We start from the raw sequence: 18,319 nt of genomic DNA, 5'->3' as shown, positions 1-18,319 counted from the left end.
TGGTTTTTTGAGGGTATATTGTCCTTTGCATTGCTGTTCTTGGGGAAATCCCTCTGATCTGTTTACATCAAAAAGTCACATGGATATAGGAATTGTCATTTATGATCCACACCCATAAATGTTGAAATAGAATTCCTAAATCTCCTAATATCCTTTTTAAAACATTTTAGGCAAGTATCCTACCTGACTTCAGCCTTGGATATCGTTCAAAGCCTGCTGATGAGCCCCTTTGCACAATGTTTCTCTACCCACTTTCCAGCTGTTACCTGCCCTTGCTGGACTGGAGCTTAGAAACCCATCTGACCTTTCCATTTTAACAAGCCCCAGCAACCCCTGCCTGTGCATCGGGCTAACTTGTTTCTTGGAATACTCATTGCATAGTCTTGCTGAACTTCTATTAACTTCTGGATGCCTATGAATTATTTAAATACTTTTGTTAATTATCTGCTAATATCTGTAATCAAACTTTTTATTTTCCCAAAAATTATTTTTCCAAGGTTTGTGTTAAATTTTTCCATGACTTGTTAACTTTCTACCACAGCTAAGATGTTGAATTTAGGAAATGAGGTACACATGCAGTGATGATGAAATTATAAAACTGGTTAATTTCAATTTATATCAACCCCATCTTTTATAACTCATGATTAGAATTTTTTTTGCTTCTGAACTTCTAGAATTATGTAACAAGCATCTCAGTTCAACCTCTTTGGTAATATTTAGCCAATGTAAGATTAATTATTACAAGGTGAGTTGATGGAAATTTCATTTTAGATGGTTTGAGGGGGTGTGTGTATGTGTGTGTGTGTGTGTTTGTTTTAATAAATGTAAAGCTCAATGGAATAACCACAATATTATATTTTGTATAAAAGTCAATCTTCATAATTTTTTGTATCCTTTTTTATTTGTGTGTTATTTTTAAAGGATCTTAGAGAGCCCACATGGAAGCAGTGGAGAGAATTCCTTGTCAAATACTCCTTCCTTCCGTACCAGCTGATTGCTGAATTTGCTTGGGACTGGCTGGAAGTCCATTATTGGACGTCTCGGTTTCTCATCGTCAATGCCATGTTACTGTCGGTTCTGGAATTATTCTCTTTTTGGAGGATCTGGTCAAGAAGTGAACTGAAGTAAGTGTGTTTTTATATTGGATATGGTTGGAGCAATGGGGACTGGAAAAGATGTCTAAAGTATTACTTAGACACAAAGACTCCTAGTGTTCTGGTTTTGAAACACTTACTTAAGCAGCAAATAGGAAAAGTTACTTTGTGGTAGCAGGGTGGAGAGGTTTTCATGGTGCTTATTGTTAAAGTGTTTCTCCATATATCTTATCCCATACCTTACCATATAATTCCTGGGAGTGGAGGCTGTACATGAAAGATTTTAATAACAAGGGGATAAACAAGTGGGAAAAAGAAGGTGCTTTATTAAAAACAAAAAACAAAAAAACAGCATTATCGTAAAGCTTAAGGAGATCTGGTGAGAAATCCTGTGGGCATGAGTTCTAATCCTGCTCTGCTGCCACTGGAACAGTAATAAGGGCTTTGGATTAATGCCTAAAATGAGAATTGGAGACGGTCACTGACTTAGTACTCTTGGTTGCAAGTGAAGTGACAGAAACCAATCTAAATTGGCTTTCCTAAAAAGCAAAATACTTAGTTAAGGCTTCCCACATAGCTGAATGCAGAGACCTAAATGCTACCATCCGAACTGACGGTCTCCCTTTTGCAACTCTGCTCTTTCCTGTTCAGCCTTAGGCAGCTCTCTTTAAGTGGGGGCCTTGGGTCATTCCAGGCATAGATGGGACAGCTTAGCACAGGGGTGGGCAAACTTTTTGACTCGAGGGCCACAATGGGTTCTTAAACTGGACCGGAGGGCCGGAACAAAAGCATGGATGGAGTGTTTGTGTGAACTAATATAAATTCAAAGTAAACATCATTACATAAAAGGGTACGGTCTTTTTTTTTTTTTTAGTTTTATTCATTTCAAACGGGCCGGATCCGGGGCCGTAGTTTGCCCACGGCTGGCTTAGCACCTTGTGGAAGGAGAGCACTTCTTTCCCTATAGTACTCATGAGTCTCAGGGCTCACGTGCCTTTACTCTGATTGGCCTAGCCTGGGTCACATGCTCACCTGAACCCATCACTTGGTGCAGGGGTATGTGGGGCTCTCCTTGTCCAGGCTCAGAGTATGTACTCATCCCCCCACCAGGGGCTTCAGCCCCACCCAGACCACATGGAAAAGAATACGGGAGGGAGGCACCCCAAAGGAAAACGTAGGTGTTGTTAGAAGAAAGGGAATGGCTGCTTGGCAGGCAGAAGTAACATTACCACAGTATCCTTGAAGTCTAAAATATCCTATATAACTCACAAGGTCTTGGCTTCATCAATCAGGAGCAGCCTTATAAATAATTCTGAGAACCTGACAAGAATCTCCCTCATTTATTTCAATTCAGTGAACTCCGTTCTTCATGTACAGTTAATTGAGCCCCTCCTCTGCCCCGGCTTTCTTCTCGGCACTGCAGATCTTTTGGTAATGAAGACAGTCTTTACTCTGAAGGTCTACAGCCTCGCAGAGAAAATATGTATATTAAGTATAGACAAATGAGACACAGCGATGAAGCAAGTGGAGTTGGGGCTGAAATGGGGTGCCTCACCTGGTGTAGATAGTGCCCTGGGGAAGCACCATCTAGGCTGTGTCCTGGGAGGTGAAGATGGATTAGTCAGGCAACGCTGTGTCTCAGGCAGTGGGGACAGAAAGTAAGGTCTCTGCAGCCAAGCCACCTGACTCTGCACTGGGAGACAGCCAAAGTCTGAGCACTGTGGTGTTGTCTTTAGAATTGCCAGCACTCTTCCACCTCTCAAATGCTTCTCTTCTTTTTCAGGACTGTGCCTCAGAGGATGTGGAGCCATTTTTGGAAAGTATCAACACAGGGGCTTTTTGTGGCCATGTTCTGGCCCCTCATTCCTCAGTTTGTTTGCAACTGTTTATTTTACTGGGCCCTGTACTTTAACCCAATTATTAACATTGATCTTGTGGTCAAGGAAGTCCGACGGCTGGAAACCCAAGTTTTTTGAATGGCACTGCCCATTGCTCTGAGGGACTCCTCCAGCCTCCCTGACGTCTGAGCTTTGATGCTTGAGTGAAGAGGGGTTGGGAGCGCTCAACTTCCTATTTTCTTTCCCTACTAAACAAGGTGCTGCTTTCTCTGTCAAAGCCTACAACCAGGTCCTCTCTCCCTCTGCCTATGTCATTGTGGCAGCAGGGACTGACATCCCAAAGCTGGGCCGACACAGCAGCAGCACCTCCCACCTAGCCTCCTTGCTCACAGGAACTTGGGAGGCCCCGTCCACTACAGCTTGCAAGGAACCAGGGTCCTCAGAGGATGTGGTGTGGGCGACATCAGAAGGCTGCCACATCAGCAGTCCTAACCTCAGTGACTGACAAGGGCTCCCAGGGCAAGTTGGAGTTCTGAGACTCAGCCCAAGATCTGGCTTATTGGGGCCAGGCCTGTCCTCTAAGTCAAGTTTAGGAAAATGGGAGAAGACTTTGTCATAGGCATAGACAGTTGCACATAAAAAATACAGAGGAAAAACCAAAATCCAGTAGACAATTGTTTTATTGAAGAGTTGCTAAGAAGTTGAAGATGCAATTTGAGACTAGAATGATGGTTACACTCATCCTGTTTCTACTAATCATTGAAAGTTTGGATCCCTTTCTCTGAATGGGGGGATTGAGTGGGATGTCAGGCTGTGCTGCCTCAGTGCCACTTAGAATTGCCTTGGCCCTGGCCAGGTGGCTCTGTTGGAGCGTCATCCTGTACACCAGAAGGTTGCAGATTCGAGTCCCAGTCTGGGCCTGTACAGGAGGCAACCAATCAATGTTTTGCTCACATTGATGTTTCTCTCCCTTCTCTAAAATCAGTTTTAAAAAAAATTTTTTTAAAAGCATATCCTCGGGTGAGGATTTAAAAAATGGTTTTGTTTTGGGGTTTGCTTTGTTTTGAATAATTTAATCCAAAATCCAGGATAGTCCTTTTGTTTAATGAAGCATTTTATACATTGACCTCACACTGTATAATCTCTATCATCTTGTTCTGATGTATAAAACAGCAAGTGTAATTACACCAAGTGATGTAATTGTAAATATGAATGAGATGAACTATGCCTCTTACTTCATTCTAATGTGATCCATGATGGGCCTTGCATCCAAAGGGTTTCTTTGTGACTCCATGAAACATTCATTAATCCTTTGTATCTTTGAAGATTTCACTCAAACTTTGCATCTGAAAGTTTAAAAAATTACTTGAAATAAAAATAAAATATTTTTTATAAAGACAAAACTTCTGTAGAAAAAAATTGTTGAGAAAACATGATGAAGATCTGAATTGCTCAATACAACCTACTAGTCATGCTGAAGTCTCCCTGCCTGATGGGAACATTGAGCCAAGGAGTCGGCCTAAAGTATCTTAAGTGAAAGGAGAGAAAATGTTTTCTTCCTCCTGTGTTTGCTCATCAGGCCCCAGGATTGCCTGACTTTACCTGCTTAACACCCATGACTTGCCAGAGACACTGGCGGCACTGCAAGTTTGGGGACACTGCAGTATTTTCACATCCCTGGTCTCCTGCCTTGAGGGGTTACTATTCTTTCCAGATAAAGAGATGGAGACTGGGTGGCACTAGTGGAGCAGGACCCAGGCTGGACTACAGATTGCCAGACTCCTAGACCAGTGTCCCCCACCCACTCCCCATATTCTGCTTCAAAGAGGGTGCCGTCCACATCTGCTCAGGGGAGAGCAAAGGAGACCTGGCCTAGAGCAAATGGGCTGGGCTGGACTGTCACTAATTGTCAGCAGGTTTACATGCATCAACAGAGGGTGTCCATTTAAAATATTCAGACCCTTTGATGTAAGAATTCCATTTCTGCAAATCTGAGTTAAGGGACAATGAAAAGGTGGGCAGTGGGATTTGGCGGATTTATTCAAAGAATCCCCAACACATGAATAATTGCTCAAAATAGGAAATCACCAATACTCTAAAGTTAGCAATTTATAAACTGGTACATAATACCTATTTAAAATGGGATTTCCAGCCCTGGCCAGTTTTGTTCTGTGGTTAGAGCGTTGCCCTGCGACTGAAGGGTTGTGGGTTCGATTCTGGTCAAGGGCACATAACTCAGTTGCAAGCTTGATCCCCAACACATGCAGGAGGCAACCAATCAATGTGTCTTTCACATCGATGTTTCTCTGTGTCTCTCCCCCTCCCTTGCATTCTCTGAAAAATCAATGGGGAAAAAATATTTTCTTGGGTGAAATTAACAACAAAAATGGAGTTTCCAAATATGGAAAAAAGCTTATGAAAAACAAGAGTTTCAACTACATTTTAAAGAAGAATAGTTTGTTGATTTTTAGAGAGAGGAAGGGAGAGAGAAACAGCGATCAAGCCCACAACCTGGGGATGTGCTCTGACCAGGAATTGAACCAGCAATTTCCATGCATGGAATGATCCCCAACTAACTGAGCCACACCAGCCAGGACTCAACTACAGTTTTTTAAATTACAGAAAAGACTGATGGACAACCAACTAAAATGCTAAAAGTGGTTATTATGGTTTGTGGGAAATGGGATCATTTCTTTTCTCCTTTATATTTCTCTGTATTTGCCTTTTTAAAAAAGCAGTGAGTATATAATACTTTTGTAATCAGGAAATAAATTTTAACTAGTAAAGGTGGAGTAGGATGGTCCTGGTTGGTTGCTCAGTGGTTAGAGCATTGGTCTGTGACTAAAAGGTTCTGGGTTTGATTCCCAGTCAAGGGCATGTACCTTGTACCTTGGTTGCAAGTTCCCCAGCACAGGTAGGAGCCCATGCAGGAGACAGCCAATGAATGTGTCTCTCATGTCAATGTTTCTCTCTCCACCTCCTCCCTCACTTCCACTCTCTCTAGAAATCAATGGGGGGAAAAATATCCTCAGGTGAGGATTTTTTTTAAAAAGGTGGAGTAGGATGGGCAAGAATACTCTTTCTTGAGCTAACAATTACTAGACCTGAACTTCACAAGGGTGGATGGTGTCATGTGGTCATCTTATTTATTGCCTCAACCCAGGACTTAGAACAAGGCCAGCACTTAGCAGGTGTTTGTTCATCAAGAGCAGGTTAGAAGACAAGCTCAGCCTTTTCATAAAGGTCGAACCTCAAACATGGTACCAGACCCAATACAGTCATAAACACCGTCATGGTTTTGTAAATAGGCATGGGGTTTTGACCTTAGTCAAACTGGCAGCCAAACAGGCTCCAGCCCCAGGTTTGGAGAGGGAGGGAGAACAAACACAGGTTGCACCTTTAACACTTTAACTCAGTTCCCCTCTGAATATGAACTGAATATGGCTGTTGGTTAGTGAAAAAAAGAGTTTTATTTCCTTGTACGAAACATTTCAAGTCAAACTAGTCAGTCACATTTGAGCGGGTCGTGCCCACATAAGAAACGTGGATAGAAGAGGTACTTTAAATGGTACTCGGTTTGGGCTAAGCAGTAAGCAAGCTCCTGGTCACACTTGCACAAGAGTTCTTGACATTCATCCTCTGTCGGTCCTGGAAGAAATGGGGAAACTGAGGTTAGAGCAGGAGCTTGCAGAGACTTGAGGATAAACAGGAGGGAAACTGGTAACACTGTTGGCAGTAAGGGTCATAAATTGCATGTGAGTGACACTTGACAATTCACTATGTGATCTCCAGCCTCAGGGCAACTCCAGGAGGGAGGTGATACTGGCCCCATCTTGCTGAAAAGGAAATTGAAGTTGTCAGAGAAGTGTTTTGAGGTGCCGCATCCAAAGTCCGTTTGACCTTCTAGCTTCTCTTTCGTATCAATATTACACAATTTCATTTGAGGATCCATTGAGACTAGCAGTAGGGAACCATCCAGGCCTTTTTTTGGGGGGGGAATGCCTGCTCTGCTGCTTCCTAGCTGTGTGATCTTGCCTAAATGAGTCAAGTCCTCATTTAAATGGGGCATTATCCACTTGGCAGGATTACTGGGAAGCCTGGGTGAGGAAGCCTGCCCAGGAGAGACTTGGCACTGAACCTGCACTCAATCAACGTTGCATGTAGTAGATATGTGCCTATAGACACATCACTTCACCCTCCCTAGGCTGTTTCCTCAAGTGCAACACGGGGATACTAATAGCACCTACTCCTAAGGGCTGTTGGAAGAATGGGAAGAGACCAAATCAGTAAAATGCAGGGGATACGGGAGGCACTAGTAAGCTGAAGCTGACCTGCTAAAGTTGCCAGCTAATCTGACCATTCAATATAAAAGAATATCCCCACCCTGCATCCCTGCTTTTTTATTGAGGAAAAATTCCCATATCAAAATTTACCATTTGAAAGTGCACAAATCAGTGGGGCTTAGTGCATTCATAATATTGGGCAACCATCACCTCTATCTAGTTCCAAAACATTTCTATCACCCCAAAGAGATCTTGTACACATTAAGATGTTGCTCCCCAATGCCCCTCTCCTGAGTCTTCGACCATTAATCAGCCTTCTGTCCCTATAGATTTGCCTATTCTGGATATTTCATACACTTGGAATCATATAGCACGTGATCTTTTGTGTCTGTCTTCTTGCACTTAGCTCCTTGCATCACATTTTCAAGGTTCATCCATGTTGTAGCAGGTAAGGACTTCACCTGCTTTATTTTCTGACACAGCAGTTATAAAAGCACTTGGCACAGAGACAATTTCCCATTCTCCTCCTTTTAGACTTCTCTGTCTCTTTTATTTTTTATGTTTTTATTAATTTCAGAGAGAGAGAGAAACATCAATGATGAAAGAGAATCATTAATTGGCCTCTTCCTGCACACCCATTACCAGGGATCGAGCCCAAAACCCCGGCATATGCCCTGACCGGGAACAAACCATGACCTCCTGATTCATGGGTCAACGTTCAACCACTGAGCCACACCAGCTGGGCTACACTTCTCTGTCTTACCTAAAACCTAACATAGGGGCTGGCACAGAGTAAATTCTCAATAATATTTGTTGAGAGAATATGAAAAAGCCACACATCATTTCCAATTCTCACACAAACACTGCATCTAATTTTTACTATTTCCATTTTATGGATGTGTAAAGTGAGGCTCAGTGGAATTCAGTAACTTGTCCAAGGACACAGAGCTGGGAAGGGGTGGACCAGGACTCCAGCCCAGGATCTCCTGATCCAGTGCCGGAAGCCGGTCCATCCTTGTTGCTTGACACAGTCGCTGCAGGGAAGAAACATCTGCACAGCATATGTTTCAAGGGACCTGGCATACTGTTCTTAATATGTTTGCTCCCCTTCTTAGCGCTATGTGTTCTAACCAGGGCCACCTCCCCAAGAAAGGTTGTTTCCCCAGGTGGGGATTTTTCCCTGGAGTTAGGAATTAACAGGACTAAGGAAGGGAATGAATCAGTAAAACCCCCTAGTGTTACAAAATACCATGTACTACTTATGAAGAACTTGGACTAAGACTGTTGGCAGTAAATTTGGGACTTGTTGGGCCCACATCCCCAGGGGTCTGCCCACCAGGGAAAGCACCAAAGCCTATACCCCTGGAGACCCACCGACACAGGGCAGTCCCAGGGAAGGCAAGCAGCGGAGCTGGGAGGACATAACCTTTACTGGGTAGGATAATCTTCTTCAGTCACTTCCTTGTAGCTTATCAGTAGAGCAGAATAGTGACCTTAGAATAGCCCTTATAATGGATCACAGAGATTAACCTAGACAAGATTAAACTCAACAGAACTAGATAGAGACAGGATTTTTGGCAAAGGTCAGATAAGAAACTACAGACATGAAACCAGGAACTGTAGAAGGCCAAGGGAGGACCCAAAACATACCATTATGTCATGCTTATAAATACAGTTGTAACAGGACAATAAAGGGAGAATAAAGAGAGAATCCTGCTATGCTGATCAACTGAACGCTGTCTCCGTGTCATTCCTTCTTCACCGACTCCATCCACACCTTTGGGAACCCCTGGACCTGCTGGGGCTGGACCCCAACAATCCAGCACCTGTACCTCCCTTCTGTTCCCACCCTCACCTCTGAGCAAGAAAGATTCTTTCAAAAGCAAGACTTGGTCTCACTACTCCATAGCCTCAGGAACCTAACAGCATCATGTTATTCCAGAATAATAAAAATTTAAAAGGAAAAATAGCTCCCACGGGTTAAGTTTAAAATAAAGGCCTACCAGTAAATATTATTATATGCTTAACATTTTAAAAATATATTTAAGTCAGGCCCATAAATGGAAAATGGGCCACACCTGTAATTAAATAAACAACTATGTTCAGAATATCTCCAAACAGAATAAGAGAATATTTTTAGTCAAAAATGTATAATAGGTATTTTGGTTCTCTTCATTTGGTTCAGGGAGGGCAGGACTGTAAACAGGCACAGACTCCCATCGACAAATATTTTACAAATTCCATTTTAACATGGTTAGGGGCAAGTCGAAGGGAAGAAGGGGAAGATCTTTAAGATTTCCAACTCAACCCCCATTTCACCTCCTCCCCGCCCACACCGGAAGGGGCAGTTTGGGGACAGGGAATGTGCCCAGGAGTAGGCACATCACCACCACGTCAGGCAAGTCACTGCTTTCCCTGTGCTTCAGTGTCTCCGACTCTGTATGAGAGGGCTGGACGAGATGACGTCTGGGGCACTTTCAGTCCTAAACACTAATATTATTTCTCAATATTAAGTCAGCCTTGTTCTTATGCCAGCTCCTAAGTCATACTGAGGAGATATGGCTGAGGATCTGTGCCTATCTAAGACCATCCTTCTCGTAACTCTTAGTTGCCTCCTTTCCTCCGGAACAGACCACGCTGCAGGAGCTAGGGTTCCAGTGGAAAGTCACACCAGAACCTCAGTTTTCTCTAGTGGGAGGTAGTGGGTCAGAGAGAGGTTCAGATCAGGATGAGAGAGGGAGGAGAGGAGATGGGAGAGAGTAGTAACCTCTGTCCAATCTGTTTACCACATTATAAACCCTTTTTTCATCTTTGCTACACCCATCTTCCAGGTAAGGCAACTGAGGACCGGAGAGGTCATCCTTCTAGGGCCAAGAGATTTTCAACAAGGGAAAGAAGAGTTTCTTCCACAAACAGTACTGGGACAACTGGATAGTCCATGCAAAACAATGAAGTTAGACTCTATCACACACCATCTACAAAAATCAGCTCAAAGTGGATCAATGCAAGATTCAAATGATAAAACTATTAGAAGGAAACAGGGACATAAGTCTTCATGGCCTTGGATCTAGCAATGGATTCATAGATAGGACATCAAAGACATGATCAAGAAAAGACAAAATAGCCCTGGCAGGGTTGTCCAGTGGTTAGAGCGTTGGTCCACAGAACAAAGGGTCTGGGTTCCATTCCTGGTCAATGACATGTACCTTGGTTGCAGGTTTAATCCTGCATGTGGATTAAACCCTTTCACTCTCTTTAAAAATTAACAGGGAAAATATCAGATAAGGACTTAAAAAGAAAGACAAAACAGAAAAATTGGGCTTTATCAAAATTACATTTTTTTAAATCCTCACCTCAGGATATTTTTCCCATTGATTTTTAGAGAAAATGAAAGGGAGGGAGGGAGGGAGGAGAAGGAGAGAGAGAGAGAGAGAGAAACATCCATGTGAGACTCATCCACTGGTTGACTCCTGCCCATGCCCCTGACTGGGGTGGGGGACGGGGGAAGGGTGCAAATGCGCAACCCAGGTATGTGCCCTTGACTGGGAATCAAACCCAAGACCCTTCAGTCTGAGAGCCAATGCTCTAACCACTGAGAAAACCAGCCAGGGCCAAAATTACAACTTTTTAAAAAATATATATTTTTTTATTGATTTTAGAGAGGAAAGGAGAGGGAGAGAGAGATAGAAACATCAATGATTAGAGAGAATCATTGATTGGCTGCCTCCTGTACACCCCCCACTGGGGACTGAGCCTGCAATCCAGGCATGTGCCCTTGACTGGAATCGAACCAGGAACCCTTTAGTCTGCAGGCCAACACTTTATCCACTGAGCCAAACCAGCTAGGGCCAAAAATTACAAACGTTTTTGAACTAAAAACATTACCAAGAAAATGAGCCCTAGCTGGTTTTGCTCAGTGGCTAGAGCATCAGCCTAAGGATTGAAGGGTCCTGGGTTCAATTCCGACCAAGGGCACATACCTGGGTTGCGAGCTCAATCCCCAGTAGGGGACTGCAGGAGGCAGCCAATCAATGATTCTCATCATTGGTGTTTCTATCTCTCTCTCCCTCTCCCTTCCTCTCTGAAGTCAATAAAATATATTTTTTTAAAATATGAAAAGAGCCCTGGCCAGTGTGGTTCAGTGGTTGAGCGTCAACCCATGAATCAAGAAGTCACTGGTTCGGCCCTAACAGGTTTGGCTCAGTGGCTAGAGCGTCAGCCTGTGGACTGAAGGGTCCCAGGTTCGATTCCGCTCAGGGGCATGTGCCTTGGTTTCAGGCACATCCCCAGTGGGAGGTGTGCAGAAGGCAGCTGATCGATGTTTCTCTCTCATCGATGTTTCTGACTCTCTGTCCCTCTCCCTTCCTCTCTGTAAACAATCAATAAAATATATTTAAAAAAAAAAAAAGAAGAAGAAGAAGTCACTGGTTCGATTCCCAGTCAGGGCACCTGCCCAGATTTCGGGCTCGATCCCCAGTAGGGGGTGTGTGGAAGGCAGCTGATCGATGAGGTTTCTCTCTCATCCATGTTTCTCTCTCCCTCTCCCTTCCTCTCTCTCTAAAAATCAATAAAAACATTAACAAAAAACATTTTCAAGAAAATGAAAACAGCCCTGGCAGGTATGACTCAGTGATTAGAGGTCCAGGATTCGATTCCCAGTCAAGGACACATACCTGGGTTGCAGGTTCCTCCCTGCCCCAGGTTGCGGGGACGGCAACCGATGAGTATGTCTTTCTCACATTCTCTCTCTCTCTCTCTCTCTCTCTCTCTCTCTCTCTCTCTCTCTCCTGTCTCTGTTTCTCCCCTTCCCTTGCCTCCCTCCCTTCCACTCTCTCTCTCTGAAAAGCAATGGAAAAAAATATCCTTGGCTGATGATTAACAAGAAAAAGAAAAAGATAGAAAATGAAAAGATAACCTATAGAATGGGAGAAAAATATTTGTAAATCACATATCTGATAGGGGTGCAGTGCCCAGAATATATTAAAAACTCTTATAACTCAACAACAAAAAGACAAATAATAACCCAATTAAAAATTAGCAAAAGACCTGAATAGTCATTTCTCCAAAGATATAAAAATGGCCATCAAGCACATGAGAAGATGCTCAACATCATTAGGGAAAAGCTAATAAAAACCACAATGAGATATACTAACCACTCACTTGTAAGTATCATCTCCAAGAAAGTAATCTGCCCATCCGTCCTCCACCCACATTTTTAAATTTTGTTTCATTACATGTCAAAGTAATTTGCATAGATCCCATCAGTCTGTATATTCCTTTTCTTTTTAACTTTTAATTCACAAATAATTCATGAAGGTAATCTTTTTAAAAAAATGGAAACATGACAGAGAACATAAAATTGCCTCCTATCATCACTCCCCTCAACCTGGTTCTGTCCCTAGAAATGACCACAGCCATCCTCAGTTTGGAGTGTGTCTTTACATTTTTCTGAGCTTTGCAAGCGTCCACATGTAGCTGTGGAAAGTAGTATGGTACTATTTGCAAGTTTTTCTTTTTAACACAATGAACATGTCATTCTGCAGTTTGCTTTTTCACTCAACATCTTTCCATGTCAGCATATGGTTCTACCTTCTCCCTTCTCCAGGCTGCAGTCTTCCACAGTGAGGATACATCATGGGTGTATATACCCAGGCCCCATCTGATGGACAGTTAGGTAGTTTATTTCTGGTGTCATTTCTCTCTTTTTCCATTTTTGTCCAGACAGAAAAGAAATGGGTTTCTTTGGCCCTTGCTGGTTTGGCTCAGTGGATAGAGCGTTGGCCTGTAGACTGAAGGGTCCTGGGTTCGATTCTGGTCAAGGGCACATGCCTGGGTTGTGGGCTCAATCCCCAGTAGGGGGCGTGCAAGAGGCAGCCGATCAATGATTCTTTCTCATCATGGATGTTTCTCTCTCTCCCTCTCCCTTCCTCTCTGAAATCAATAAAACTATATATTTTTAAAACGTTTATAAAAAGAAAGAAATGTTGTTGTTGTTTTGTTTATTTGTTTAAGTGTTCAGTATTAGAGATCATTTATATTAGATCAGTCCAAAGGGTGGTCTATGGGGAGCTGGAAGCAGTGGTAAGTTATTACAAGCAGATGCCCCAGGAACTCTGGGGAAGGTTGGTGTGGGTGTTGCTGGGAACTCACCACATTCAATGCGCTGATTGTTGCATGTCCAAGGGTAGGGCTGCAGCTTGGGTAGGCAGCCAGCCTCCTCACTGGCATGCCGGTAGCAGCAATCGTGACGGTGACAGCACCTGTGGATGGCAAACAGGCAGACCAGCAGGTGAGTGAAGGCTGCTCTCCTGGCCATCTTTCCGTGCCAGGACTATGGGTGAGCATCGTCTGGTCCAAACTTTGTTCCTGAGAATCCTACCTTGGGAAATACGTCTACTGACCTCAGTGTGTCCTGCCCTGCCTCCATCGCCAGCCATGCTTGAGCCTGGCCCCTGCCTGCCTCACTCCCGTGGTCTCTGAGCTCCAGCAGAACCACTCTCCTCTCTGTTGCTAGAACGAGCCTGCCTCCCGCCTTTGCCCTCTGCCTAGGACAACTGCATGCCCACTCTTCCTCCTTTAGGTCTCAGCCTAAGTGCCAGCTCCCACCCCCAGAATGTCATCAGGCCCCCTGCTTCCCAGGCTATGAGTGTCTCCTTGTTACACCCTCTCATAAAACCAGGTTCCCTCCCTCCAGGGCAGGTTTATAATGAGACCCTCATTAGCAAGAAGGTTAACACCTGTCCTCTTCACTGACCAGAGCTCTTAGACAGTGGTTCTCAACCTTGGCTGCACAGTAGAATCACCTGGGAATCCTTTTAAAATCCTGATTTCTGGGCCTCATCCTCCGGAAATTCTGTTTCTTTGTTATGGGCCACAACATTAGCCTCAATTTCCTCATTTCTGAAGTGGGATTGTTGTGAGGACTCAAAGGGGTTCTCAAAACAGTTTCTGGTGCACTCGAAGTCTGATCAGTTTTGTGTTTTGTTTTGTGGTTTGTTTTTTTTCGGCCAAAGAAATCATCCCATAGCCCAGCGGTTCTCAACCTGTGGGTCGCGACCCCTTTGGGGGTCGAACGACCCTTTCACAGGGGTCGCCTAAGACCATCGGAAAACACATACATAATTACATATTGTTTTTGTGATTAATCACTATGCTTTAATTATGTTTAATTTGTAACAGTGAAATTGGGGGTCACCACAACATGAGGAACTGTATTAAAGGGTCGCGGCATTAGGAAGGTTGAGAACCGCTGCATAGCCAGAGCGAGGGGGCAGCTGGCAATGTTACCCAGGAGGACCTCTGCCTCCAAGGTAGTAAAACGTGCTATTGCCTCATAGGCCTTAACTACCCCCAGAAGGTGGGAGACCTTCTAGCCTGGCCCACGCATAAACTCACCGGTCCATGGCATCCCGGGGCTTGCCTCGGCCACCCAGGCCACAATAGCAGCCGTATCTAATATAGGCCAGGGGGCCTCGGGGGCCAACACAGTGCACGGTCCCTGCCAGTTCTATGAGCCCACGTCGGTGCACATGTGACTTCAAGGAGCCTGTGGGAAAACAAAGGTTAGAGGCTGCCGGTCAGGTCTTCCCTGGCCCTGGGAAAGGTCACTGGCCTGAAAAGAGCCTGGATGGCTGCCTGGGTTTGAATCCTGCTCCTCCTAGTCCCTGGCTGGGTGACCTTGAACAACTTACTCAAACTCTCTGTGCCTTGCTTTCTTCGTCTGTAAAATTAGGGGGGTAAGTGCACCTCGCTTCATAGAATGAAATGAGATCATGTATGTAAAGCACCTGGCACACAGCAAGCTCTAGCTATTATCACCAGTATCTTCAAGGCAGCCATGAAAGAGAAAACAAGACACAGAGCCACAGCCTCTGAAAGATCTCACTGCTGGGCCCTCTTCCTGGAATGCCCTGATTCCCAGTCTCCTGCCCTTGTCAATTTCCGACACGGTCAGAGTCCAAGTTGTGCATCAAATGTCTGTCCCATTGCCCTAAAGGGTTTGGCTCAGTGGATAGAGCGTCGGCCTGCGGACTAAAGGGCCCCGGGTTCGATTCCAGTCAAGGGCATGTGCCTTGGTTGCGGGCACATCCCCAGTAGGGGTGTGCAGAAGGCAGCTGATCGATGTTTCTAACTCTCTATTCCTATCCCTTCTTCTCTATAAAAAATCAATAAAATATATTTTAAAAAATGTCTGTCCCATTGCCGGTGATGAGCACTGGACAAACAGGGTCCCTGCCACCAATGAGGGCTCCTCTGTGCAGGCTTCCCTGTCCCTGGTTCTCTCCACCACCAACACCACCACTTCCATCTAGACCAGAGGTTCTCAACCTGTGGGTCACGACCCCTTTGGGGGTCGAACGACCCTTTCACAGGGGTCGCCTAAGACCATCGGAAAACACATATATAATTACATATTGTTTACAGTAGCAAAATTACAGTTATGAAGTAGCAACGAAAATAATTTTATGGTTGGGGGTCACCACAACATGAGAAACTGTATTAAAGGGTCGTGGCATCAGGAAGGTTGAGAACCACTGATCTAGACTCTGGTTCAGGGCCCTTTCCATCTCCTCTTACTTTCACTGCCTAGCCACAGCTTCCTCCCACACAGGGAGGCCCTGTGGCCCCAGCCCAGTTATGGCTCTGACACAGAGCAGTGCACAGTAGGTGCAATGGGAACCCCTGCCTTTCACAGCCACACAGCCAACAAGAACCTGGCTGATTGGGGGCTCTGACCCAGGCTTCTGCCTCCCAATCCAGTGCTCAGTCCTCCTTACCCAGTAACAGCAGGGGAAGGAGACCTGCCAGGGTGACAGAGCCGAGGGGCACCAACGAGGGGGCCACTGCTCAGGGTCAGGCATCTCCAAACTCTCTGTAACGTGGGCATCAGAGAACACACTCCCTGTGAGTGTGTGCCAGTGCACCCCTTAGACCAGCCGTGGGCAAACTACGGCCCGCGGGCCGGATCCGGCCCGTTGGAAACTAATAAAACTAAAAAAAAAAAAAAAAAAAGACCGTACCCTTTTATATAATGATGTTTACTTTGAATTTATATTAGTTCACACAAACACTCCATCCATGCTTTTGTTCCGGCCCTCCGGTCCAGTTTAAGAACCCATTGTGGCCCTCGAGTCAAAAAGTTTGCCCACCCCTGGCTTAGACTAAGACTAAGAGAGGCAAAAGGACCCATCCCGGGTCACAGGGCTGGTGAGTCTCAGAGCAGGCGCCCAGGCCCAGACCTGCCTGATTCCTGGGAGTCTGCTCTCCACGGCTCTGGGACTGCCGAGCCAGAGATTTATGCATTACATCTAGTCATCGTGTCTCTGTTCTAGAACAAGTTGTTACTACAGTGACTCTTTCTAAGAGTACAGGCCAGAATTACATCCAGCTCGCTCTCTCGGGATTTGCCAAGTGCTGCCCACACCTCTGCCTGAAACCACCCTTCAGAGAAGGCTCAGGGGCCTCACTGCAGCCCAGAGACCCTGCGGGAGCCTGCCTCTCCCTCCTCTCCCGTGTCCTCTCTGAATGCCCACCACAGACATCCTGCTCATCATTTCCTGTTCCTCCAGTTACATTCCCCATCACATACATCCTGTGCTGCAAATGCCCTCACCCCATCCTCACCCAGCTCACCTGTCACCTCCTAGAGTCTGCCTCACCCTCAGGTCGACCACAGGAGCCCTGTCACACTGTGCTGCTATCTGCTTCCGGGAGTGACTCTCTAGCCTGGGAGCTCTTCGAGGGCAGATCTCTGCCACAGGCAGCTCCAGATGCCCTGGCACACAGCTGGCTTCCATAAAAGGTCCCCTGACCTCTGGCTCCACCAAGCCCCAGTCTAAGCATATATGACAGGGCCCCAGTCTTAATCCTATACCCCACAGCTGTCCCCAGAAGTCCCCCTCCCTGACCTAACCACACTCCGGCATCTCAGCGTCCTGGGGACAGCCCTATGGAGAACCCAAGCATGGGGCAGAGGCCCAGCACTGGGTTTGGAACCAAGGAAAACACTCCCTCTTAGGTGAGGCAGGTCACTCTGCGGTCTGTTTGCTCTGTCTGCCCACAGCAGCCTTGCTAGGAGTGCCAAGGCTGTCTGGGCTTCCTATATTCCTATGGGCCTGAGGGTGTGTGTGTGTGTGTGTGTGTGTTCTCCTTGGGGTATCTTTGCTTGTGTCTATGTGTGAGTCTGTCCATGAGCCCTACACCTAAGTGCCCAGGTGAGGCTGGGGGTGTGTATGTATATGATGTGGTGTCTGTATATCTCCCTGTGAGTGTGTGCCTGTGCACCCCAGAAATGGGCAGTCACTGAGGGGACCGCTCCCAGTGTGGTGCCTAGGGAGGGGTAAGAAGGCAACCACATGTTCTTCCCCCACCCCAGATAGGGCAGACCCTTCTTCCCCTGCTCCTCCAGCCTCTGGTGTCCCCTTGGTAGTCCCACTTCAGACCCCAAGGACAGGTAGATGGGGAGGGTCTGGTCGCTGAAGAGGGTTACAGTGATGGAGGGGGTGTCTGGGGAGGACACGAGACCCTGGGAAGGGCTGGCCTAGTTTTGGGTCCCTGGGAGGAGTGGAGGAGTGGAAGCTCTTGGGGAGGACAGGGGACAAGGCTCTTAGAAACCTGGTAAGAAATGTGTCAGTGAGCCAGAGAAAGGAGGGATTGGGGCAGTAGGGCTCCGGGGACCTTGGAAAGGGCTGGTAAGTTGGAGTTCTTGCAGAGGGGTGGGAGCAGGGCTGGGGCGGAGGGAGGGCTGAAGGAGTCCCAGGAACTCCTTGGTCCTCCAGGGGCGCACTCCACACTCACCTGCGCAGGGCAGGAGTCCGGGTACCAGGAGCAGCAGAAGCGGCAGCATTACTGGCTGGCACAGGGGCAGCTGACCCATAGGAAGGAGGCAGGTGTGGGACGATCTGGCTGACCAGTGTATATAGTCACCAAACTGGGGCCCAAACCCCCTCCCCCACGCCCCGCCCAGCCCCGCCCCTGCCCTCACCTTACCGCAGGGCCGGAAGGAGCCCGGCAAGGGCAGGCCCCTGGGGCGGCAAGAGAAGTCCCTCCCGGACCTCGGCATCTTGGTCATGGAATGGGCGCTGGAGGCCAAAAGAGAGAATCT

General features: G+C 46.2%; 2 protein-coding genes across 2 annotated transcripts in view; one reads left to right on the top strand and one right to left on the bottom strand.

Annotated features, from left to right (window-relative positions):
• Positions 1-3,594, top strand: part of LOC102425937 (bifunctional apoptosis regulator) — a 28,174-nt gene extending 24,580 nt beyond the window's left edge. Inside the window, 2 exon segments of the mRNA XM_006109831.3 lie at positions 922-1,124; positions 2,878-3,594. Of these exon segments, the coding sequence (XP_006109893.1) occupies positions 922-1,124; positions 2,878-3,070 (396 nt within the window). The 3' untranslated portion in view covers positions 3,071-3,594.
• A 1,668-nt stretch (positions 3,595-5,262) lies between these two features.
• PLA2G10 (phospholipase A2 group X) lies at positions 5,263-18,091 on the bottom strand. The gene is made up of 4 exons (XM_006105217.3): positions 18,007-18,091; positions 14,611-14,761; positions 13,366-13,475; positions 5,263-6,580 (listed from the first exon to the last, which is right to left on the bottom strand). The coding sequence occupies exons 1-4, from the start codon at positions 18,089-18,091 to the stop codon at positions 6,438-6,440; spliced, it is 489 nt and encodes a 162-aa protein (XP_006105279.1). The 3' UTR covers positions 5,263-6,437.
• Between the last annotated feature and the right edge of the window lie 228 nt (positions 18,092-18,319).

This window comes from Myotis lucifugus, unplaced genomic scaffold, assembly GCF_000147115.1.
Source record: "Myotis lucifugus unplaced genomic scaffold, Myoluc2.0 scaffold_651, whole genome shotgun sequence".
In the NCBI taxonomy this organism is placed as follows: Eukaryota; Metazoa; Chordata; class Mammalia; order Chiroptera; family Vespertilionidae; genus Myotis; species Myotis lucifugus.
The sequence above is the reverse complement of the archived record's forward strand: the minus strand, read 5'-3'. Positions and strand labels throughout refer to the sequence as shown.